The following is a 25,469-nucleotide window of genomic DNA, read 5'->3' on the forward strand; positions in this document are numbered from 1 at the left end:
GTATGGAAGTATGGCGGCACCAGCGACACTACTACCAGTCGGCCAAAGTTTATTGCTCAGATTTTCACGTGAAAGCGATGAATAAGTACGCAACCCGAGGAGCCGGTAACGAAGAGCTCGGCGACGGTCAACAGAGAACAGAGCTCACGGAAAGAGTCGTGGGTCTCTGGCCGACGGAGTTTCCTCGGTTTCTCTTCACCTCCTCCTTGATTAAAGTGCCTGTAGCCCGGGTACCACAGAGAAGAAACTCCGTAAGACGGGTAGAGTGGACACGGAAGTTTGAAACAAACTGAATTCACTGTCTTTGAAAAGACAATTTGTAAAGTGTGGAATTGTAGTGACTGTGTTTTTTGACACATGTAAGCGCACTTGACCGACATTTATTACCAGCGTGTAAACAGCGACCCAGTAAAATCCAACTGTTGAGTGCTCGGTGTGCATTTAGGGGCTAACGTTAGCCTCCATGGCTACCTTCAACGTAGGACTGAGGTCGCCAGCTAATCAACATTATAATTCCTTCTCTTGTCATGTAAGTGTCCATCTGCACTTATTACTTCATGAGTTTGTATTCTGTGATGCAGCTTTGGCTTGTGTTTCAGATGAGTCATTTTTACTTAAGTGCATAATGCTATTCAGAATAGTTTATTATCAATTCTTTCAAAACCTCTACATGTTCTGCTGAGATGCTACTTTTGTATGTCGATAACGTCAAATGGACATTCAGACAACAACATGCTTCTATCCCGTTTAGCACATAGTCAAAGACAGATTTTCCTTGAGTAGATGTTATAGCCTCAACCCAAGGATGCACATATTTAAGTAGTCCATTTCATTTGAGTGTTTTGGAGTGTAAGTGTAAATCAGCATAGTTTTAGCACTTTATAAGAAGTTTAAAGGTTTGTTACCTGATTAAGTGTAATATATTTTTCTCAGTGAAATAATTTTTATAATTTTATCCTTTAGGTTGCCTTAAAATGCCTTTTGTGGTCAACCTTTGATGCACTCAGGCTACATTAATGCAAGATAAACAAGGACACAGTGGAGCAATCTCCACCAATCTGCGTAGGTGACCCACATCACCCATACTCCAGGAGAGGACAGAAAAGGAAAAAGGGTTCTCTCCTTCCCCAGATTTCCTCCTGTACTTTGGCCCACTGTAGGACAGTGAGCAACTGAGTCCATCTTGGAGAGTCCCGGCTGCGGCCTGGCACCCTGCCCTTATGGGGCAGCAGCCGGGGAAGTTTGTAGGGGACCAGAGGAGACCCAGTTTACCAGCCTTCATCAAAGGTGGAAGGAGAGAGTCATCGCGCCATGGGAGTCAGCCCTGTAATGTCTTTGCTGTGCATGGTAAGACATAATTTGCCTGATAATATTCTTCTGAGGTTTCTGTTCATTGACACCAGTTTGATCATGCTTATAATCATATTGTTATTATTGTTATTCATGAGATAGGTCTGACATAGTAAACTGACCAGGTAGTAATCGGACTAATAATGATGGTTGTACAGCTTCTGTAGCATCTTCACCAAGACATGGTTGCCATTATGCATTGCATAAACAAGAAAATGAAAAATTGATTTGGCTGCTAGGTTAAAGGATACTTGAAATTTTTAGTGAATGAGTTAAATATTTTCTAATTCCATAGATTTACCTAAAACGCAGGCCTGTCTGTGTTTTCCTGCACGAGGAAAGCATTGTCACTGCACTCTTCAGGAAGCCTTTTTCCCCTTCTGCTTTTTTCTTTCCTGTTGAGAGGATTAGGTTTTCTCCTTTGTAATACCATTTCACATTTTTCAAAGCATGTTAGTGAACAGAAGGCAGAGTTCTCTAGTAGATATAATTATAAAAAGGTATAATTTTGTTGTCCTACGGATTTGTTATAAATACGGACTTTGCATTTTTTCCACTTGGGCAGTAAACATACAGATGCAGTGTTGCATTTTTTATTTTAGGGATTAATATGATTAAAAACAAAAAATCCAAAATGATCACCTGTGTTAGATGCGGATACACACCAGGCACCCAGCTAACTGATAAGTTTGCCAAATGTGTCTGTAGAGCTGTGATTGTCAGAAATACTTTCCCTGGTTCTTGCATAACACATAGAGGGGGCATTGCAGGGAAGGTCAGACAAACAGAATGAAACAGCTTGCCGGTAAGTGGACCAGATTTGGCAAAGGGTCACTGACATGGGCCATGGTTGTTTTCCCTCTCTGCTCCATTCCTACTGTGATGAGCAGGTTAGACCCTGAGAGCAGGGTGTGAGTCACGCTGCAAGAGGAGGGCAATATCAACACATGATTTTACACAATTTTTTCCCTCCAGCTAGTTAACAGTGGGCGAGCCAGCGCCACGCTGCTCCACAGCAGGCAGGTTCAGACCTCTGCGTGCAGCTGCCTGAGAGAGAGAGAGAGAGAGAGAGATGGAGGCAACAAAGGCAAGCAAAGACCTGCCTCTGCTCTTGGCACCTCCACGTACAAAACTGTACGGTGAGAGGTATGAGCTCTCGTGCTAGCTTGCACGGATAGAAGATGGAACCGGTTAGTGGAATTTTGGAACCATAACCCACATATCATGTTTTCAGCTGTTATTTTCTGCAGGTAGTTCAGGTAAGCACAGTGTCCTGTTAGACTGATCTCAGTGATGTCACTGTTGGCAAAAAATTTCCTTCGGTCTGAAGTTGTTCTGCTGACCAGTTATTACGGAGTAATAATCACCTTCCTTTTTCTCATATTTGTAATTGAACTATGAAGGACAAGAGAATTTGACTTCTGAGAAGTCAGAATTAGTATTTTTGACTGGCTGCAGGAATTGAAATTGCTGTGTTACTGTATTCAGTGAAGGGATGACGGCTGTCATTTGTCTTCCTGCTGTTCCATGTTAAAGATTGGGGGGGGGTTGCAGGCAATGTTCCCTCTAATTTTTCATATGTCTGGGAAAACACACAAGCTTCCTGAGCACACTGAGGACCACTGTGAGCAGCTTCAGATGTGCACACTGTGGCCACACACCAGTATCACACTTGTTCAAAACCTTAGATCATAGCAAGTGAGGTGGCTTATTAAAAGAATCAAATTACAGCAGCAATTTTCATTAGTTTACTTTTAATATAAGTGATTTGGCTCACTTGAAATGAAAAAGACAAAAATCTTGTTCTTCATGAGATGTGTAGTATATTATGTGTGAGGGTCCTGCTTTGGCTATGGGAAGAGAGCTGCTTTGGGTTAGGTGAGGTTCAATTGTGTCCAATTCCTGTTCAGGAAGAAATGACACATATATACGTTTTTCAGATATCACATTTTGTTTACATTAAAACATTCACATTTTGCGCAATCATGTGTGCTGTTGCTTCTGATGCAGAATTCATTCCTGTAAAATGCATTTAGAGTTGGGATACCATTTTCATTGAAAATAACTCATGTTACTACTTGTTCATTGACTCCCTAATTTCCCACAATAATCATGATAGCCTTTGTTACTGATTTTGCTTAAATATATATATTTCCTGCTACTTTTTCACAAAGTCCCAGTGACCCAGAGACAAAGTCCTGCAACAAAAGTGCATGGACACGTTCAGTCCACTTCTTCTTAAATGGAAATATCAAATTATAATGCTGCACAGTCCTGTACCGAACTACATAAACTTTAAGAAATGTAAAATTTAAAAAACACAAAGAGCTTCGTTTTTATTGATGAGTTGCTTTCTTGACTCATTGTTTGGTTGGTATCCTTCGTTCGGAACAATCAAGAGTGCTGCTTTTGAATCCATTGTCCATTGTTTCATATGTTTTAGATTAAATAGGAGCTGGAGGCCTCAAGACACACATCAAATGTCTAATGGGGCTTCTCCATTGGCAGTTTTACATGAGGTGTTGCCACTACCAGTTCAATCATGCCTAGTTGTGCTGAGTTGTGCCCAAGATGAAATACCTGAGGACTGGGGCCAAAGGATACCTGCCCTGTTTGAGTTCCACTTACATTTTAAGGATTATATACAGCTTGATGAACAGTCATATACAGTATACAATATATATAGTGATACTTGACTCACATCTGTGCTGGAGACCAGAAATGTTTTCGTACATTTAGCTGTATGTACCTTTCTTGTTTCTAATATAATCTCTGTTGTTGTTGTTTCTCTCAGACATCTGCTTTCATCATGTTTGTTCAAGGTCTAAGGCGCCCCGTTAACTTAGTGCTCAGTCATACACGACAATTCACTATTTTGTGAATTATGGAAAAAGTGATTAGCATACAATAAAGACAAGCTGTAGATAAGCCACCCCTGTTAAGATCGTATTGCATATTGTGATAATTTTCAACTTTATACCACAGATATCTTAAGTAAATGGGGCGGCTGTAGCTCAGTCCACCAAGTCTTGGACTGGGGATTGGATGTCGCAGGTTCAAGACCTGAGTGGGCCAAAACATTTGGATTATGACCTGGCGATGGCAGGTGCCAGTTCACCTTCTGAGGACTTCTGAGCTACCCTTGAGAAATGCACCATGCCCCCCCCCCCCACCAAGCTGCTCATTTTGGGCACACGTAGAAGTCACTGCCTGCCGCTCTACTTCCCCATCCTTTGCATGTCTACAGGCACATTGTTTATGTGTGTGTTACGGGCCGGCACAAGCACACATACACGTGTGGAGTGTGCTAGAGTGAAATGATAATTTCCACTGTGGGGGAAAATACAGTTCATTAAAATTACCAAAAAAAAATTAAGATGGAGATTTTATGTTCTGTCACTGCATTGATTAATCTGTCAAATCTACTGAATTCTTGACTTCACATCTCCCTTGCAGACTTTCATTCACATCATTTGATGTCACTGTGATTTTCTTGCATGCTTAGTCTGCCACCAGCTGGAAGCCAGTCTTTAATGTCGATACCAAATCTCCACCCATGATTCCTGTGGGTGCTGAATAAGAGGTGTGAGTGCCTCCTAGTAATACTCATTTAGACCAGCTGTTAGGCTCCGGATGGCTTGTCCCTCATTGTGGCCGGCCATGTCTACCCGTTTGTGTGTGTGTGTGTGTGTGTGTGTGTGTGTGTGTGTGTGTGTGTGTGTGTGTGTGTGTGTGTGTGTGTGTGTGTGTGTGTGTGTGTGTGTGTGTGTGTGTGTGTGTGTGTGTGTGAGAGGGAACATTTGTCCTTTGCTGGTTGACACATTGCTGATTAGTAAGTGTTTTCCCTCTCATCAAGCTTTGACCACCTGGAAAGGAATCCACTTTATTACCACCTTAGTTGATGATTAGTTAAAACAGCTGTATGTGTGACTCAAGGTAGTCTGCCCTTTGCTAATCCTGTTTTTATTCTGTTTTATCCTAGTGAGGTGTAGTGTTTAAATTTTTACTTCTGTCAAAAAATATCAAACAGGTCCATCTGATTAGTCACACTGTATCGTTCATAGATTCCTGAACAATGGCATCGTGACCATCAGCTTCTCAAACCGGTCCACTCGGTTTTCTGTTAGGTGTTTATATCTCATCCGTTGCATCAGAAGCACATTAAGTAATCCTACCTATGTTTCATTGAGGAAAAGGAGAGTTGAACACAGGGCAAGCCACAGCGGCGAAGCGAAGAATGTGACCTCTTGTGCATTCCTCTCTCACATAGCTGATGTTACCCCCCCTTCTTTCTTTTCTTTGTCTCAATCCCCTGTTTTGTTTTTCTCCCTTTTCGTTGTCTTTTTTTTATCTTGTAGCTGGAAAACAATAGCATAACTGTACAAAGACTGAATTGATAAATATCAGGCGAGTGTAATTGAGGGCACAAATCAGTTTTCAACAAAGAGCACATCAGCAGATAGCATATGTACCTAAAGAAAAACCGCGTGTTGTTTTGAGTTGTTCTGATTGTGCATTAAGTGACAATTTGATACCAAATCAACAGACTGTAAGCCAAAGCTTTTCTACAACTACATAGAGTACACAATGTCTTGCTCCGAACAATCGGAAGTGTAAGCATGTCAGTTTAGGATAAACAGTCGTGTTGAGTCATGACTCATTCTGGATTTTGTTATTTTGATTCCCTTCAACATCTGCAAGTCTATGTGAAGAAATCTGGTCTTGTGATTGGCCAGAAAGTATTCATAGAATTTTTTTTCAAAATATTGTGTTTAGAAATTAGAAACTTGGATTTTTCTCCGCAAAAACATTGCTTAAATTTTCCTATTTTTGACTTAGGTAGAGGTAGTGTTTAAATTTTTATTTCAGTCTTATCTTCTTTTGAGTCTGAAGGCACCAAATATAATCCTAAATTCTATCAATTCATCAATAAAAATTTAAAATCAGAACAATAAAAAGCCAGCTGTTCGTGTCACTTTATCTTTGTTTCCACTCATCTGTACACATATATATATACACACACAGTACACAACACTCATGCATCTTGAAAGCCCTGCTGCTAAGTTGTGTAAGGAATGCAGAGTGGGAGCTCTTTCCCACCCGGGTCCACGCACTCACACATACTTGCAAACAGAAAAGCAACCCACCCCCTGTTGCCTGTTCAATACCCAAGCGGGCACCAGACACAGCTGTTGTTTTTTTCTGCAGACAACCTGCTACTTAAATGTCTTGATGTAAAAAAGAAAAGAAAAAGAAAAACCAATCCAGACCTTTTAAGAGCTTTCTTGGTCAGAGAGTCTCAGATTATAGGATATAATCCATGGCACCATGATTTGTCATGAGGGTAATGACCTTCTTAGTAGGGCCCTCGTAACAGATTGATATTATTTTTTTTGCACAATATCAGATGTTCTATAATTTGAAAAATATCTTTCATCTCCATTGTGCAAGAATTAATGAAACCCACTTCACTTGTGTGTTGTTTTTCTCCCTCACTACTCCAGTTCACACTGTACCTGTCCTATGCTTTTTTTGTGTTGTGTTGTGCTCCTCTTCATCTCACTAAAAGAGGGGGGCATGCTATGCTTGCTGCATCTGGATCCACTTAGACAAAAAGAAGAGCCCAAGCAGCTCCACCGCTGCAGCCTGAGAGCCTTGTAGCCGAAGTCACTCCTTTGCGTATCTGGTTCTGTTTTTACCCCAGTGGGCATTCAGACAAATGGGGTCTTTCCTCAAGCAACTAGATATCATCTCAAAGACATTTAAGGTTAATAGTCTGGAAAAACATACACCACATCTACTGACTCTGTCCATTCCTGCTGCTGAATTAGTGAATTAGTTTATTCTTATGATTGCTGGCAAACCTCCCACTCATATGTGCTCGCGTACCCTTCACTGTTTTCTTTCTAACTCTTGAAATAGTTTGGCTCTGCTGCGGGTTTCTAAATCAGCAGAATATGAAAAACGCTTTAATTACTGCACTCAGGGTCAAACTGAGTACTTTTGGTTAATTCTGAAAATTCCAGATTAGCACCGTCTACTTCCAGCACTTGTCCTGGAATCTTTTACTTTTTTTTAGACTTCTTCAACGCATTTGATTAGTGCATCATTTTGACTGACAAGTGATGAATACTTATCTGCGTTTGACCTGACTTTTTAGTTTGCTCATAATAAGAAATTTTAACTCTTGGCTAGCATGCATTCATTTGAATTGTCTGCATATTTCTGCCACTACATAGTTTTGTCTGAGGCTACAGGAGTCTATCTTGTGGTGGAATAAGAAAAGGTTCAGCCTCACCATCTGGGTTGTGTTGCCCTATTTTGTGTCCATCACTGGGATAAAATGGCTCCTCCAGTCCTGTTCCAGTGGGTCAGCTGGGTTTAACTGGGTCTGCCTGGCCCCTCTGTTATTAAGGATTATATTGAACCTGAACTGACAGCAGACTGTTAATAAGTCAACTCAAATGAAATGGGTTAGCTAGAGAGAGTGTGAGAGTGCATATAGTTGATTATAAATAGTTTTTATGACCTCTTGGTCAGTTTCACTGTTTCCACGCAAAACACAATGAGACACCGACACTAAAAACTTTGTTTTTTGTCTCACATCAAAGTTGTTGAGGCAAATTTGCAAGCAAATCGAAACACTTTCTAATGTGCTTCTGTTTGCTCAGTTTCCTGATGTCCACATCGATAACTTAATATTACCACTCGCTGAATGCTGCAGCCCTTCACCTTTGACTAAAGCAGCCAATGGCTTTTGCTGGTCTGCACACCTCAGAGACGGGCTGTGTTCAGAGTACCCTGAGTAAAGATTAGTAAACATTCATGCACCACATACCCGCTTTTTTACTGTCTGATATTCAGGGAATGTGATGAAATTATGTGCAGTATCCAGTTACTATCAGGAACTGACTTGTTTTCTTTTTTCATTCTCCTCCTCTGTAATTAGAAAACTTAAAAAGTTATAACTCTTGTTTCATGACTTATGCTTGAACAGGATTTTTGCCAGCTGATGGTGGGTTTACATTTCTAACATTGTCAGACGGTGTGATTACATGTGAGTGTGTCGGTGCCCTCATGCTTGAGGGTGAGCAATCCGCAACTGTCATAGCACTTAGCGCTTAGATTAAATTGAAATATCTTATATCTACTTATTTCCTCATTGTGACTACTTCCAAGCAGATGCTGCCTCCAAGTTTGATCACACAACCTGTCTCCTCGAGGATCACAATAAAAAGGCGGGGGGGGGGATACATGGGAGGAAATTGGCTGAGAACCATGCTGTGGGTGTGCATACATCAGCTAAGTGCTAACATACATGGCAAGGATTATAAAATGTGAGCAAGTGATTCTCGTGTGAGCTCACTTCCAAACAATGTGCTTCATGTTTCTCCATCTGCAACCTTTTTTCCTCTTTCGTCCTCCATTTTTATGGCCCCTCTCCTCTCCCCTCCATCCTCTCGTCTCCACAACACTCGGTGGCTGCGGTGAGTTAACGGGCCATTCTCAGAGTTTGAGGAAGCCTGCATTTCTTCTTAATTGGTGTTTGGGTTGGTGCATGAGAGGAGCACAAATGTTTGTCATACCATCTCCATAGTGATGCCTAATGCCATCTGACTGGATGTGGAGGCTATCGAGGTCCTTACTCACAAAGCTACTTCGACTGAATATTTAAGAATACCCGTAGTTGCTAATGAGATCATCATTGGCCAGACCAAACTGGCGAACATGCAGTAGCTTGAGGTGTAAAGATTACTGCCTACTGATCTGTACTTTTTGTTCAGATCATGTCAAATCTGTTATTTTGATGCATTTAGCTGGGTTCACCTGCAGCTCCATGATACATTGATATATAGAGAACACTAGGAAGGGTTCTGCAATACCTGGCAGCTCGTGAGACGATCATCTATGATATGTTGCAACAGAAGGAGAAACATCTGAGGTAAAAAACAAACACAACTTGCATAATCATAGTATTATGGGGTCAGTTTCACCAAATTTGACTACCAAAATGAAACTATGTGCAAAAAAGTGCATTGAGTCTATTCTTGTTGCCTTTTTTAACAAACACAGACAGTCCAACTTCAAGTGACATCATCACTCTAAATAGCCATGAACTGGAAAATGTCAAAACAGGGCAGGAGAGTTTAACAACTTTGGAGTTAAGATGTTTTAAGAAAGGGCAAGGCTATGTTTCACTAAAACTTTTCTGATTTTTTTTCTTACTATGCACTCTTGCTTCTTCTTCCTTGCTCGTTGCTTATCTTACCCCCACTTTACTCCCATTCATTCTGTAAATGCCTCCGAGAGGAGTCATGAAGTAGTTCGAGAACTTTATCTGTTTGGAGCACCTGAATGTTTCAATCAATATTTGGCATCAGTGAATCAATAATGGGTTGGAATGGAGGACGTACAGTAATACAACATATTGCTCTATCAATATTTTGTCTGGCCTTTAATGGTTACTTCAGTTATTATTATTACTAAAGTGTCATTCCTCATTCATATCTCTGGTCTTCATTTTTTTGTATTGGTTTGGTTGAACCTGGCAACATTCTCTCAAAATCTTTGATTTTTTTTGGATTAACTTAAAACTGCAAATACATTGGAAGATACCGGTGTGGTGGGCAACTAAACAAACTGGAGCTTAGTGTTTTTCAGCAGAGAGGTTTCAAAGGGGAAATTCAGACTATATTTGAAGAGCACCTTTTGCCCAACTCTTCCCTCCTACATTTCGAGGTCTTTCCTGACTGTCAGAAGTCTGTCACTTCCCACAAAGCTAGCATAATAAGACACACATTATACTTACATGCCCAGCCATAATCAAGCTTGCTCGTAAACACAGGCAATAATAGCTTATATCAGGCAGTGTCTTGTAGAACTGGATCGTTGCTCTGACAGTCTTTGAATGTACTTTTTCTCGATTCTTTCTTTTCTCCTCATATTTCTCATCTAATCCATGACACGTGAATCGACTTTCAGAAACATCTGTTCATTGTTCTTTTTTTTGTATTTCTCGCCAAATAGACCAGTAAGTCTGTCTTCCTGCAGTACTCAGCTTGAAATGTCCGGTGCAGGGCCAGCCATTGGATTTATGTGGATGTGAGAATCGAAGTACCGTACTTGACTTATCTGTTACCGTCCATTCAAGTGAAGTTCTGCTGAAGTTTGTAATCGATTTGCATTGTCTGTTGTTTGTTTTACGACGGCCTTTACCTAGATTGGAAATTCCAATAAGCAGATCATTTGGGAAACTGGCTTGTCACCAAAACATGCTATGGTGTCATCAAGGCAGCTCTGACGGGTATGCAACCACCCTCACTTGAGTGGGCTTCTTATCACCAGAGGGATGTTTGTTCTAAATATTTGCCAGACATAGTCAGTAGATTACAGATGCTCTTGTGGTCTGAAGCTTCACCATAATGACGCTCATCAACTCTTTTAATGCACTTAACAGGATCCTGGAATGAATTAGTGTTCAGCGGAAAAGATTTGAGTTGGGTGCTATATCCAGCGATAAGACAAAAGGCAATCACAATAAAAGCAGGAGTCTCTCAAATCCAGTTCAATTGCTTTATTTAAATTGAATGGGGTTATAATAAAGGTCATGTCTTTATATTTTGTAGATTGCTCACTCATTGCTCAACACATACTTCTTACCTGTTTTATATAAAGGTGTCAGAAGAGATGACTGAAACAATATTTGAGGGTGGATGTATGCAGCGGTCGGCGATGGTAAAAGAAAAAGAATCTCATTGCAATTAGCAGTGAGGAAAAGGTGGACCTGGGTTTGGTTGAGATGTAAACAACAATTGAGGTTACAATGATATGAGATTTCCACATTAAGAGAACCATCTCAGAGAATACAGTGATCTAATGGTATCACAATATTACACAATTGTTATCGTTACCGGTTCCAGAGACCTTTTAAAGGAATGAAAACATGACGTTTCCCCCGATTCATGCTAAGCTCAGCTACAGCGACGATTCCATCGCACATGCAGCCTTTTCAGTTGATTCTCTTGCACTAGGTTTTGTGTTATTGACCCTCCGAAGGAGTTGTTTATCACTGGGGGAGCTGACAAAAGACAGAAGAGTTGTGTTGTGTCGCAAGACGCCTTTTCTTCTGCAAAGAATTATTTGTTCCTTTCACATACAGTCGCTCTTTGAAATAACCGGCCGTCAGCAGCATTTCTCTACAGGTATACTGTGAGGAAAGTGTTGGCTGCTTATATACCATTTGAAATTAGCTGTTTCAAATGAACCTTCCTTTAGGGGATGGAAACTGTTAAGGATTATTTGTTCCTTGCTGTCTTTTTTATGATAAAGTGCTTGAACTATGACTCTATCAATCATATCCAAAAGTGATTCCTCAACCTGTAAACATTTCAGAGAGAGGGGGGAAAAGCACAGTTGAGAAAAATAGAGCAGCAGAAAAGACACTGAGAGAGGGGGGAAGGGGGGTTTAAAAATTGGGGGAGGAGCATCTTGTATCATCTCATGACTTCAACAGAAAGGAAGCACTATTTAAGGTCTGGGCCCGACCCGAGCTTCAAAGATTTCAACGGAGTCTCAGTAGTTTTCTCGGACGCTGTCATGAAATTTGCGTGATAGTGCGGTGTTGTTTGTGTCCTTCTTAGTGCGCGCGTGTGTGTGTGTGTATGTGTGTGTGTGTGTGTGTGTGTGTGTGTGTGTGTAGTGAAGTCCTCTCCCTCTCATTGTGTGTGTGCTGCTGGAGGTGGGAGGGCTCAGCTGATGTCATTGAGTGCAGCAGGCTGAGCTTGAAAGAGGCCCTTTGTTGGCAGCTGGAGCCACGAGTAGTCCCTTGGTCCCAGATACACATTCACACCCGGGACAGCCGAGAGGAATGGCACTGTTCTCGCTGCCTCACTGCCCACTCGAGTGACAACTCTACAAGTCTACAAAGCTCCTGGACAGATCCTGCACCTTCAAGATAGTTGTGTCCTACAAAAGTTGGACCTAGTGGAAAAACTAACAAACAAAAGAGGGGGAAAAAACATGGAGCCGCTCAGAAGAGAAAGTTGATAGATCTAACTGGACAGTAGACTCTGCTTTTTCTGTTTGTAAAGGAGTGAAGAGAAAAAAAAGATTTTTCACCGCTGGAAAGAGGAGTAAAAAAACAAATCCAGTATATTTCGGTGTGTTTATCAGCTTGGTGACGTTTTCCCTTGCATTTGAAATTTTCCGCTGTCGGACACATGTTAGAGGAGAAACGTTCTAAGGACGTCTGACTTGAACCAACAGCAACATTTTCCAACGGGAAGGGAAAGAAAGCAAATGAAAATGTTGGAGATATGCCTAAAATTGGTGGGGTGTAAATCTAAAAAAGGCCTCTCTTCCTCCTCCAGCTGCTACTTGGAAGGTAAGAATATTTTGTGATGGTTATAGTGTTGTCCTTTAGCTTTGGGCCGCAGGATTGAAGTTTATGTTGGATAAATAGAAACAATAATTAAATCGGGGATATCAGTAAGGGAAAAATACATCTGTGACTTTGGAGATATTTCCTTTGAAAGTTAAAAGAAGAAATATCAGTTTGTAAAGTCTCAACAATGAACCTCGGCTCTGTGGAAACAGAAGAATGGGGAGGGGAAAGGAGAAAGTAAGCACAGGGGAGGGCGAGGGAGGCCAGACACACTGGCTAGCTGTGGGGGAAAGAAGTGGAAAAAGAGACGGCGGAGAGAATACAAGGAAATTTGACTCCTGATCGTGTTCCACTTAACACTGGTTTACCAGGAGGAAAGGGGATCTGATCTCAGGCTGAGCTTTGTTTAAGAGTTCCAGAACTTGGATGTTCTTCATTTGATCTGTTTAATACATGTACTAGTTATTTTTCACTTTTAATCAGACTGTTCTTGGTCTAAATTTAAGTCAATAATTGATTTATCTGTAAAGAACTGAACGTAACGTGTATTTGAAAAAAAAATCCATGGCACATGGCGTCCCTGCATGATCAACATGGTAACTGATGATGATGAAAGACTCAAGAAACTCTTCTGTGGATCAAATATTGCGCAACCAAATGATTTAATAGAGTTTGGAGTCCCAGCATGCTTCCCTCAGAAGTGTGTGATGGTGATCAAGGGTCTCTATTTTCCAGGTACATGTTGAGATGCTGCGTTACAAAGCTAGAGGTACAGGCTTTACACATATTAGTCATCTTCCACCATTAGATTGAAGAAGAGGTAAATACAACTTTAATATATGATGCCATGTAAACAAGGAAATGGCACTTCACCACTTTGATCCATTAGCGCTAATCTGAACATCCGTCATTAAAGTTATATATCCGACTTAAAATGTAATGTCTGAATCCATTCTCCGATGTCCGCCACCCTCAGATACATTGGTAGAGAAACTTGATAAGTCATTTTTGGATCCAGAATACACAAAAGTGTCACGAAAGCTAGGAATTCTCATGTTTATCATTTTGAGCATCATCTCATTAACGCAGTCAGGACACGCTGCCGTTACTCCAGTCAGATAATGGGCTTTTATTTCTTCTCTCACCCACTTTTTATTGTCTTTCGTCTTTGCACATGTGTTGTCACCATCCATGTGTCACTTTGCCGTCACCCTCTCTAAAAGAGCTGTGGTATTTGGGACTGTAAAGCGGACATGTGTGGCATGACCTGCTAGAATGTGCTGCCCACACATTTAATGACCAGGCCAAACTCACGACACATGGTTTGTCCTCTTTGTTTCCCAGCCTGCTCTGCATTATCGGCCTCTTTCTCTGTGTTACTTAATCTCTATCCTCAATTTTGGCCAGAAAAACACATCCAGAAAAGTATCAGAGCTATACCTTCCAAACATATCTTCGTGAAAAATAAATCATATGTGTAGATTTGAGGAGTCACAGCACCTCTATAGTAAACTGAATGACTGTCTGTGACCTACATTCTGTGCTTAAAGCTATTCCTTTAGAAAAGGTGGGGTCTTGTGTGATACAGAATTGTTTTGGGACTACAAAGTTTTCCTGCTCAAAGCACATAGATGTATTTTTGTTTTCTTCGAAAAGCACTTCCAGCTGTTGCTCCGAAATGCACGTTTTTTTTGGGATTGAAACCCAGCTGACAGCATTTTTGACCTAAAAGAAGTCCAGAGTGTGTTGGCCCACTGAGGCTACCTTGGCAGAAGGTTTCTTTCACTGGCCTTTCAATGCACTGATGTCTGCAACTTATCAACAGTGTCATGACAGCCTGGAGATGTTCCTGTTCCTTTCAGTGGTGCTCATAGTTTTGAATAACTCGCCTGGCTCTTTGTTGAGCCAGGCAAGTTAAGAGTACCGGCGAGTTACCGGTACTCTAACCAATTGACACTCCTTTTCTTCTATGACTGATATTACAGAACTGCCTCTGAATCCAAACCTTCCCATCACCCCTTAGGGAAGGATTATGAGTGCTGTTAGCCTCAACCACGTCACAAACCAGGCTCCTTATGTCATATCATTATATCTTTCGTAGGATAACTGCCAGGTTCTCGTCAAAGTTAATGAATTCATACAGATTAATCATTTCTTTTTCACACCTAAGCCTCGTTTTCTTTCGCGAAGTGATTTTGCATATACATATATTTTAATTTGCATGTACATAACATTATTAAACCGACACAAAAAAATTGCTACAACAATCAGTTATTTATGTGTGTATGTATTATTAAACTTCGAGAAGAGACCATAGACTTTCTCTAATAAGTATCATTATAGCCATCATGTGCTAATCCCTCAGACTACTTGCTTTCTCCCAACAGCATCGACAACATCAGGAAACTTTGTTGGACTAGTGTTTCTGTTAGAACTCGAAAGACATCTTTCAAACAATTTTTGCAGAGTAATTTAAAATGTCAATTTTATAGTGACTGTCTCAAAGGACTGGAATAGATGTCATATTCCAGTGTCGTAGGGGGGAAATACATCAGCATCGGATGACTCTTGTTACGGTCATTTTTGAAGAATTGTAAGGAAAGGTTGAGTTTAATCACTGTTGGAAAGACGTGGGTGTTTGTGAGTTGGGAAGGTGTGTGTGTGTGTGTGGGGGGGGGGGTTGAATGAAATCTAAGATGTCTCTACAACATGTGCAACAACAGCTGAGTGAGTCACCAGTTCAGTCCCACGTTTGGGAATTAAAATCTTCAAGTAGTTTTACCCTCTCAAACAGTTTCCATTGTCTTTTGCATCGTTGTCATTGTTATAACTCATGCTATGCTTGTCACATAACTGTAAGTTAAAGCACTTCATTTCCTGAAAGCACAGTTCCAGTGAAGATTTCGTACTGAGAAGCATTCTCATGGACCCGTGTGTGGTGGTAGTCTAGGTATTTAAGAAAGGTAAGCAAAGATAATCCCGGAAATGAAAAGTTATGAAGACAGTAGGGACGGGGTAGATCACATGATCTGATTCTTTGCTGAGCCGAGGGCCTCTTCGCCGGAACGTGACCCAGGCGAAGAGGATGTGGAAGAGGTTAAAATGACACAGAGAGACAAGTTGATTTTGTCGCTAAGTCATTACACATAGGACAGCCACTTGACAACCAAACACATCCAGATCACCTTCACGGTGAAGCAGTTTGATGTCCCCCCCTCACTGTTTATTGAATTGCATGTTTGCTAATTTGGTTCTTCTTTTTTATGTTTTCAGAAGCTCTTCAGAGACCAGACTTTGAGAGTCAGGGTTTGACGGAAGCAGCTCGCTGGAACTCCAAAGAGAACCTTTTGGCTGGACCCAGCGAGAATGACCCCAACCTGTTTGTCGCGCTTTATGATTTTGTGGCCAGTGGTGACAACACACTTAGCATTACTAAAGGTAAAGAAACAGTCCTGTTATTTAAACTAGTTTGATGCTAATACTAAACAATCTATATATTTTTGCAAAGATAGATTGGTGGATGTTGGTACTGACATGAACCATGAAATTCAGATGTAATGCTTTTGTCCCCACAAAATTCTGAATCTCAATGGGAATCTGTTTACGTATTTGCCTTCCGTCTGCTTCCCTCTCTGTCTTCATTCCCATCTGACTCTCACTTCCTGACGATGGTTTCACACGTGGGTTGTTTTCTTCCTCTGAAGCGACTGTAAAACAATACCACAGATGGATCGCACAGACAAACAAGGGAAGGAAGTGGTGGAACATATGCACAGGAATAAACAAGAAATTGTCCTCGTTCAACAGAAATTCTGAGGTTCATAATATAATAATGAGCTGCAATGCAGAAACAATCCCTCTGCTGTGATTTCAATGTGGAATTTAAAGCCTGTGCTAAAGGAAACATGCATTTCTTGAGTGGAGGCTTTCAGATTGGTGTAAAAATAAAGACGTTGCTTTATGAAATGAGGAAGTATGACATTAGATACTGTGAATTCCTGCATGTCTAATTTAAAACAGTTCAGTTCTTTCCAAAGCTATGGTCGCGTGTTAATCTCAAGAACAGTTACTAGGACCCTCACTTTGATAAAAATCTCAGAATTCCAGGAATGGTCTGTTGTGTTATAATTCAACTAATGTTAATATGCCGAGCTGCACATAAGGATAATACTTTGAATTCTGATCTCAAATGTTGAATAGGGGAGAAGCTGCGTGTGCTGGGCTACAACCACAATGGCGAGTGGTGTGAGGCGCAGACTAAAAACGGCCAGGGCTGGGTGCCGTCCAACTACATCACTCCTGTCAACAGCCTGGAGAAGCACAGCTGGTATCACGGACCCGTGTCACGCAATGCGGCTGAGTACCTGCTCAGTTCGGGCATTAATGGAAGCTTCCTGGTCCGTGAGAGCGAGAGCAGTCCTGGCCAGAGGTCCATCTCTCTGCGGTACGAGGGGAGAGTCTACCATTACAGGATCAACACTGCGTCTGACAGCAAGGTGGGAGTCATCACACGCAGAGGCATACACCGAGAATGTCATCTGCACAGTTAATGACATGTCTGTAAATATTTTATGTTAAAAAAAAAAATACTGGTGACTTTCTGATGAAAAGCACAAAATTTTATTTATTATCAGCAGCTGCTGTGGCCATACTGTTCTGTTCTATTTTACACCACAAACACGTTGATAGTTCCGTCTGTGAATTTCTGTCTAAACACCATGTCAGTTGAGCGGCCTTTGCCATTTTGGCTGTGTCACCCTCCTGCCTGTGATGCAGCGAGGTGAGCAAGCTTGAAGAACGCCAGCTATGACAAGAATGCCTCTAACCACCACTGTGCTTCATATAATGGCCAGCAGACATGAGGCCAGTCAGACACTGACGCCCATGCTAAGACATGCATTAGCTCCGACAGATGCAGCAGAAGTATGCACACACACACGTAAAAAACACACATGCACACAGTTCCCAATCTTGTATTGTTTTCCATCCTCCCACAGAGCTAAAACTCAAGAGTCTGGTGTGATAGATTTCTCCCATCAGAGCCAGCTCAAGCTTTAAATTTGATTTGCATTTTCATGCTAAATGTGTTGCCTATTGGCACTCATTCATGCAATGGACATCTAACACCACCATTAATAATGTTATTAGTTTTATCTGTGTTGTGTACATCACACCAAAGTCACACTAGCATATTGAGTCTTCTGGTATTAATTAGCACTTTAATATTTAATATTGCATCCAAAGAATAGTTTTGTAAGAAATTTACAGATACTTAAAAGTTTCAGAAAAATTCCAAAAGAAATTATATAAGATATTTACTCCTTTGTCTGGAAAAATAGCTTAATAGTCTTCTTAATGGCTAGATTTTTGTGATTTATTTGAAGACTTATAAAACAACAACAAGGTAGTCAGAAACTGCAACATCCTGCGACACCCCTGAATTCAACATTTTACCCTGATCTACACATTTTTGTGCCTCTGGCTTCCTGAAAATGTCGCTTTTTGTTTTGTGTTTATATCTCTTCAGGTTTCAGAAATGTGTACCTAAAAAGGTATACGGTGTGCCGTTGTTTCTCGCGGTTAATGCGCTCCAGGAACCACATGCGATTAACAAATTCCACAATAGAGCGACAAACTATTTATCTCATTATTTGCAGTAATTAAAACGTTTATTAACCCTCCCCATACTGATATTAAACCACTTTCTATCTGTATTCCCTGTTCCCACACTCTTACCGACTGTTTAGAGCCCTTTTGTGTCTCACGGAAGTCCGAGACTCGCAGAACGCAGCACACTTCCGGATGCCGTCAGCCAGTAGAATGCGCGTACAGTATCACGAGACTATCTTCCAAAAATCCCCAATGAGTACAAAAGTTGAAATTTGACTTGACCTAGTTTTCTCAAGGTCAAGATCATCATCTCATTTTCATCCCCTTTGCCGCCCGAGTAATATGCTTTTTCTTTCATCTTTCTATCTGCAACCGTTGTGAAGATATTTGGTGGACGGACAAACGGACGGACGAACACAAACACTGACAATTACAATACATCACCGCTTCGCGGGATGTAATAAATAAATAAGAAAAATGGAAGTGTTCTTGTGAGACATTTTAAGTTATTTTGGGTGCCACCTGGTGGCCACGGGGGCACAAACCAGCCACCTATTGGTCTCGTCTATTGGGCTGGTTCTGTCTCCCATAATTAAGTTTACTTCGGCTTTTTTTTCCCAACATTGATGGTCCTTAATACTGTTCCAGATAACTCGGGTTTTTATGTTAGTCAATGGATAGTTTTGCTTTCCATGTGGCCATGTAGGGCAAAAGAGCAGCTAACTGTGCATTAAATCCTCTTTAGATTTCAAAGGTCTTTTCATTTCATGCAAGATTTCCTCCACATGCCTTCAGTTTGGCCAAAGAACTTGCTCAAATGTAAAGAAATGCACAGTACATATGACACAGAAGATCATTTTTGAGGTTACATAAGACTTGGACAATGGAAAAGATTATCTGCACTGAACCCTGACCAATGACCTTCCCTCTACCAGCTTTCCTGACCAATGTCTTGTTAGTTTTCAATGAACAGACATTTCTTTATGAAGAAAACCTTTAAGTGTTGTTTTGTCCAGACCTATTAGTTTTATGCCGTATCAGTGGGGTTTTGCCTGATATTCATGTGTCATTTCCATATGATCTAGAAGCTACAACTTTAATGTATTTAAACACAAGGTGTATGTGTTATGAAACATTTGGGACCACTTCGCCACTTTTATACTGTATTGATAATCATTTCATAGCCATCATAATTTAAAACTCCCCATGGAATTTCTTCAAATCTGTGTTTTGTCATTGAAAACAATCTATCTTTTATTTATCCACAAATCAAATGATGACTCATACATTTAACACGTTTTACCTCTTATACGCTTCCACTCCAGCTATACGTCTCATCAGAAAGCCGCTTCAACACGCTGGCAGAGCTGGTGCACCACCACTCCACGATGGCCGACGGCCTCATCACCACGCTGCACTACCCAGCGCCAAAGCGCAACAAACCCACCATCTATGGAGTTTCTCCCAACTACGACAAGTGGGAGATGGAGCGCACTGACATAACCATGAAGCACAAGCTGGGTGGGGGCCAGTACGGGGAAGTGTACGAGGGAGTCTGGAAGAAGTACAACCTCACTGTGGCTGTGAAGACATTAAAAGTAAGAGGGAATGGATAAAATGGATCAGCCAAGAAAATGTTGATTTATCTGTGGGTGCCAACTGCTTCTAAACTTTGTAACCATCTGGTCCGGTGACGACAGTCCTCGCATAAAAAACTCTGTGTTGATATATTTAAACCAGCTGAATAATGCTCCCATCTGCTGTCATTTGAATGCAACTGCAAACAGCATTTGTGTTCACTCCCTTTCTTGCCAAATGACTTTGTCCAGGAGGATACGATGGAGGTGGAGGAGTTTCTCAAGGAGGCGGCCGTCATGAAAGAGATCAAACACCCCAACCTGGTACAACTGTTAGGTAAGTTCGGAACCCTTGCTTGCGTAACATCATTACTCTTTAAATTTGTCTCGATGATAGAACAAAAATACGTCATCTTTACTTATATACAGAATGAATTTGTGTTTGATCCGATCTCCTCTGCTGGTATGGAGTCAAGGTTACGACCATGAAAATTTTCTGCATTAAATCCAAATGAGTGACCAGACAAATCACTTTGTAACAGCGAACATATTTTGATTTGCAGGAGTTTGCACACGGGAACCACCGTTTTACATTATCACGGAGTTCATGACTCATGGTAACCTACTGGACTACCTGAGGGAATGCAACAGAGAGGAGGTCAATGCAGTAGTGTTGCTCCACATGGCCACACAGATCTCCTCAGCCATGGAGTACCTGGAGAAAAAAAACTTCATACACAGGTGGGTTTAAAAAACCGACACTTCAATCTAACATGTTTTTGTTAGTCTGCTCCATTTTAGTCTTGAGCATACACACTTGTAATGTCTGTTGTCTTGTTCTCTCTCCTTTGACTGTACTGACCTTTCCTACTAATAGTCGCATTTTATTCAGTTGACACCCTTTTGCAAGGAGTTCCTGTTTTTCATTGTTCCCCTCTTTATAATGTCTTATGCAGGGATTTAGCTGCCCGTAACTGTCTCGTAGGGGAGAACCAACTGGTGAAGGTTGCAGACTTTGGCCTGAGCAGATTAATGACAGGAGACACCTACACAGCTCACGCTGGGGCCAAGTTCCCCATCAAGTGGACCGCTCCCGAGAGCCTTGCTTACAATAAGTTCTCTATTAAGTCTGATGTCTGGGGTAAGATTGATTTGATCCACATACAGTAAAATCAATGCTGTCTTCTCAGGTTTTTCATATCATAATGTTTATACCACATACACCTGTCTGAATTCCTGCTTTTCCAGCATTTGGAGTGTTACTGTGGGAGATTGCCACCTATGGGATGTCCCCCTATCCCGGGATTGACCTGTCCCAAGTGTATGAGCTGCTGGAAAAAGACTACCGTATGGACCGGCCAGAGGGCTGCCCAGAGAAAGTCTATGAGCTCATGACAGCCTGTGAGAAGAAAAACTCATCTTTCACCGAAGGTACCTTATTCCACTTTGTTTTGCTGGGATGAATTTTTAATTGTTTCTCTTTCCAGGTTGGAGGTGGAACCCTGCAGAACGGCCATCCTTTGCTGAAACACACCAGGCCTTTGAGACCATGTTTCAGGAATCCAGCATTTCTGATGGTCAGTGCTGCTTCATTCAATATCAAGTATGACATGGGGTGATAACGCATCAAAAGTAATGTCTGGTTGCTTGACAAATCTTGATTTGCATTTTTTTAGAGGTTGAAAAGGAATTGGGCAAGAAAGGGAAGAAGGTGACGTTAGGCTCTATTCAGCAGGCTCCTGAGCTACCCACCAAAACCAGAACTCTTCGGAAAAACATGGACAACAGGGACGGTGACAGTCCAGGTGAGATTCGGTTACATCCACAGTTACTCCTGTCCTTGGTGCTGCAACTTATTATACTGTAAGGAATATAAGGAATATATTGTAAGGAATATAAGGACTGTGGTGTATAATTGTTACTCTAATAAAAATACTTGAAAAAACTCCTGAGTTTCCGTTTGAGTTAAGACCGTCTGAGCTTTTAACACCCAGTGAAATGCAGTGCAGTCTGAGAACTTTGGCTGTGACCACAGGGCTAAGGCCAGTGGAATTTACTTTTACTTCTGAAACATTCGCTCAGTTTTCTCTGGAAAAGTTTCGATTTTCATTTTTGTTTCTAATCAAAGAATTTTGCAATTTCTGTTTGATTATTAGTAAAAAGAAAAAAACTGATCCTTATCTCTAATGTTTTCCCTGGTTCCTTTCGGGCTTCTCCTCAGACCCGGTGGAGCCAGAAGCAGCTGTGTCATCGCCCATGCTCCCCAGGAAAGAGCGCCCCCTTCTGGACAGTAACCTGAATGAGGATGACCGATTGCTACCTAAAGACAAAGACAAGACACGTGGAAGCGGCTTTCTGAGTCTCATTAAGAAGAAGAAAAAGAACGCCCCAGCTCCCCCCAAACGCAGCTCGTCTTTCAGAGAGATGGACCTCCACCCCGATCGGAGAGGTGTGACTCCAGATCCCCGAGACAGTGATTCCCTCAACAATGGTGCATCTTTGACTATTAATGACATTACACACAGCCATGACACTGCAAAGTCAAACAATAATGGGACAGCGGGCATCACTAATGGGGCTCCTACGTACCCAGGACCTTTGTTTCCCAGGAAAAAGGGAGCTCCAGCAGTGCCTGGACCAGGAGGAAAAGCAGCCACAACACCACCCAGTGAGGAGGAATCCATGTCTAACTCAAAGCGCTTTCTCTGGTCCTCCAGCATGCCAACTGGCCCGGATGGCACTGAATGGAAGTCTGTCACGTTACCGCGAGACCTCGGCCAGCGCCATTTCGACTCAGGCACCTTCGGGGGCAAGCCTGCTCTGCCACGCAAGAGAACCAATGAGCAAAAAGGGGAGAACGCCCCACGGATGGGCACCCTAACTCCCCCACCACGTTTAACCATCACGTCAGATGTTTCCTCGACCTTCTTAGGCAAAGATACCGACCCCAGCCCTGGTTTTAGTCCCCAGGCATTAACTCCTAAGGTCGTCAGAAGACCAGGGTTGCCGGGTCTGGAGAACTCTAAGACCAGCGCTCTTCATGCTGAGCTGCTCAAGCCCAATGTGTTCCCTGCTTTGGGAGCGGCCGGAGAAGAGTGCCGGGCTCGCAGACAGAAGCACACTGCGGACTCCTCATCTGTCCGGGAAAGATCAAAGTTACAGAAACCCAAGCCAGCCCCCCCTCCACCACCTACCAATGCCAAGACGGTCAAGATTTCACGGAGCCCCACACAAGAACTCCCTTCCCCCGCATCCACCACCTCAGACAGTAAAAGTAAGGGCCTTTCTTCCCTCTCAGAGCCCCACCACACAGCCGTTGCCAGTGACCAAGCCCGCTCACCCATCGGTGAGGGCTCCAAGAAGCTGCCCCTGGGCTCCACCTCCAAACCTCAACCGTTAAAAACCTCCACCTCCTCATCTTCAGTGACCACCTCCCTCTCCTGCCAGAGCCTAGGAGGCCTCTCTTCTTCCTTGACTTCCCCTGGTGATCAGAACTCACCCACCGCTTTCATCCCTTTAGTGAATACTCGACGCTCGCTTCGCAAAACGGCACACCGCCAAGCTGCCGAGCGCACCCCCAACTCAGCAGTCACTCGCGAGATGGTGCTGGAAGGCACGGAACTGCTCCGCACGGCAATTTGCCGTAACTCGGAGCAGACGGGTAGCCACAGCGCCGTACTGGAGGCCGGCAAGAACCTATCAAAGTACTGCGTGAGTTACGTGGACTCTATACAGCAGATGAGGAACAAATTCGCTTTCCGTGAGGCCATTAACAAGCTCGAGAGCAGTCTTCGTGAGCTGCAAATCTGCCCCACTGCCACAGGGGGCGCCAATGTGCAGCAAGACTTCAGCAAGCTGCTGTCCTCTGTCAAAGAGATCAGTGACATTGTTCAGAGGTAGCGGCGTAAAATCTGTATGTAAGAAGATTTGAAAGTGATGCGTGCATTGACACTCCCCTTGTTTCTGGGCATGCATGTGGACTGGGGTTCATCCTGAGCTCATGTTGGAGATCTGAGGGTAAAACCCTCAGAAGAGCAGCAGCGGAGTGTAGGTTTGACACTCTGAAATACTTAAAGCCTGTGGTTATTGAGGGTGGAATCTAAGGTTTTCAGTTTTGAAAAGCATTAACCTTGGAACACTTGGCCAAAACAACTTTTCACCAATCATTATAAAAACGCTCGTACCCATTTCCAAATATCTCCATCACTGTTGATATTTGATTTTACATTGATGCAGATGACAATGAGCAAAAAAACCAAACACCTAACCTCATCTTTCTTTAGGATGTCTTCTAACATATAAAGACAGATTTTCATGTTCAGTGTTTGTTTGTAAAAAATTAGAGGCCATCTGGAATCACAGCATCTATAAACTCACGCTCAAACATTTCCTATTGCTTTTTTACTGTGTCATCAGCAACAGGTTGTGTGCTAAGTGATGATAATGTGTCAGTGTTTGTTTTACATGAATGTTTTTCGCAGTATTTGCAACCTTGTGCCATAATAATGAGCAAGCAATGACGTGGAAAGAGCACATTATGCTTCACTGCACACTTCGGTAGCAATTAGTGCCTTAAACACAATTGAAAAAGCTGTTGAAGACTCGGCATTTAACACGTGCAGAAATGTGGTTAGGAATAGCTGTGCTGATTTTTTTATGTTGGCTTAAAAATGTTTGCCATTACCAAAAAACCTTTGTCTCCAGGCTGCACTGGAGAGGGACCAGGGTGTGTGATCTACAACTCAGTGGATCTTGTTTTATGTTGTCCTTAAACTGGACCTGATTTTGTTAAGTTTGATTGAACTTCCTGTACATGCCAGTCACAAAAGCCATCAGCAGCAGCTCAGCCTACGTAGCAGCATGCTGTCATTTCTGTAAAGAGGGATCATAGACTGAAACAGTGCTTCTCCAACCACTGAAGGGCCTCTTTGCCTGAAATTATTAATGTTGATGGTTTAAGGGTTAGTACTCTAAATGCTGTTTCAGAGGCTTTTCTACCCCAGCGAGGAGAAAAATATACAGATAACACACTGGGGGAAACACTGGACTGAAATGTTAAGATTTATCACTCGTCCTATAAAATATTGTATGAGTGACAAGCTGACCATTATATAAGAACTAATGACATCCTTCTTTAACTTATGGTCCTTTGTGCTCCTCTGCAATGCTTGGACATTTCCAGTATTTGTGCTGTAGTCGTCTCACCCCGTGTGCCGTCTGACGACAAGTCAACTGTAAGCTGCCTTCACTTCAACATGGTACTGCTAATGTTGGTTGGCTCTTTAATTATTCCTCCTCTTTAACAACCATACCACTACTTTACTTTTGTCTCAGCCTTCTCACCAGTTTTGCAGACAAACTTTGCTTTCCTTTGTAAATATATTTTTCTTTTTGTGTTTTCTTTCTTGCCTTGGTGCAATTTTTGTTGCAATAAAATACAAAGCAGTTGTGCTACTTGAAATACATAAATCGAGTCCAGTGCTTCTTCTGTATTATCCTTTTCTCAGCAAAAAGTGATAAAAGTAAACTTTGTCATGTTTGATCCATTC

At 42.0% G+C, this 25,469-nt stretch overlaps 1 protein-coding gene across 2 annotated transcripts; it reads left to right on the forward strand.

Annotated features, from left to right (window-relative positions):
* Nucleotides 1-25,389, forward strand: abl1 (c-abl oncogene 1, non-receptor tyrosine kinase). Of its 2 annotated transcripts, XM_068333945.1 has the most exons (12): nucleotides 1-529; nucleotides 964-1,347; nucleotides 16,007-16,171; nucleotides 16,934-17,229; nucleotides 19,669-19,941; nucleotides 20,173-20,257; nucleotides 20,484-20,661; nucleotides 20,877-21,061; nucleotides 21,169-21,321; nucleotides 21,408-21,497; nucleotides 21,597-21,725; nucleotides 22,142-25,389. In XM_068333945.1, the coding sequence occupies exons 2-12, from the start codon at nucleotides 1,221-1,223 to the stop codon at nucleotides 23,818-23,820; spliced, it is 3,360 nt and encodes a 1,119-aa protein (XP_068190046.1). In that variant the 5' UTR covers nucleotides 1-529; nucleotides 964-1,220; the 3' UTR covers nucleotides 23,821-25,389. The 2 variants fall into 2 exon arrangements, with proteins under 2 accessions (XP_068190046.1, XP_068190047.1); XM_068333946.1 differs by lacking the exons at nucleotides 1-529; nucleotides 964-1,347 and adding an exon at nucleotides 12,057-12,733.
* The last annotated feature ends 80 nt before the right edge of the window (nucleotides 25,390-25,469 follow it).

The sequence above is a fragment of the Antennarius striatus genome, chromosome 15 (genome assembly GCF_040054535.1).
Source record: "Antennarius striatus isolate MH-2024 chromosome 15, ASM4005453v1, whole genome shotgun sequence".
Lineage (NCBI taxonomy): Eukaryota > Metazoa > Chordata > Actinopteri > Lophiiformes > Antennariidae > Antennarius > Antennarius striatus.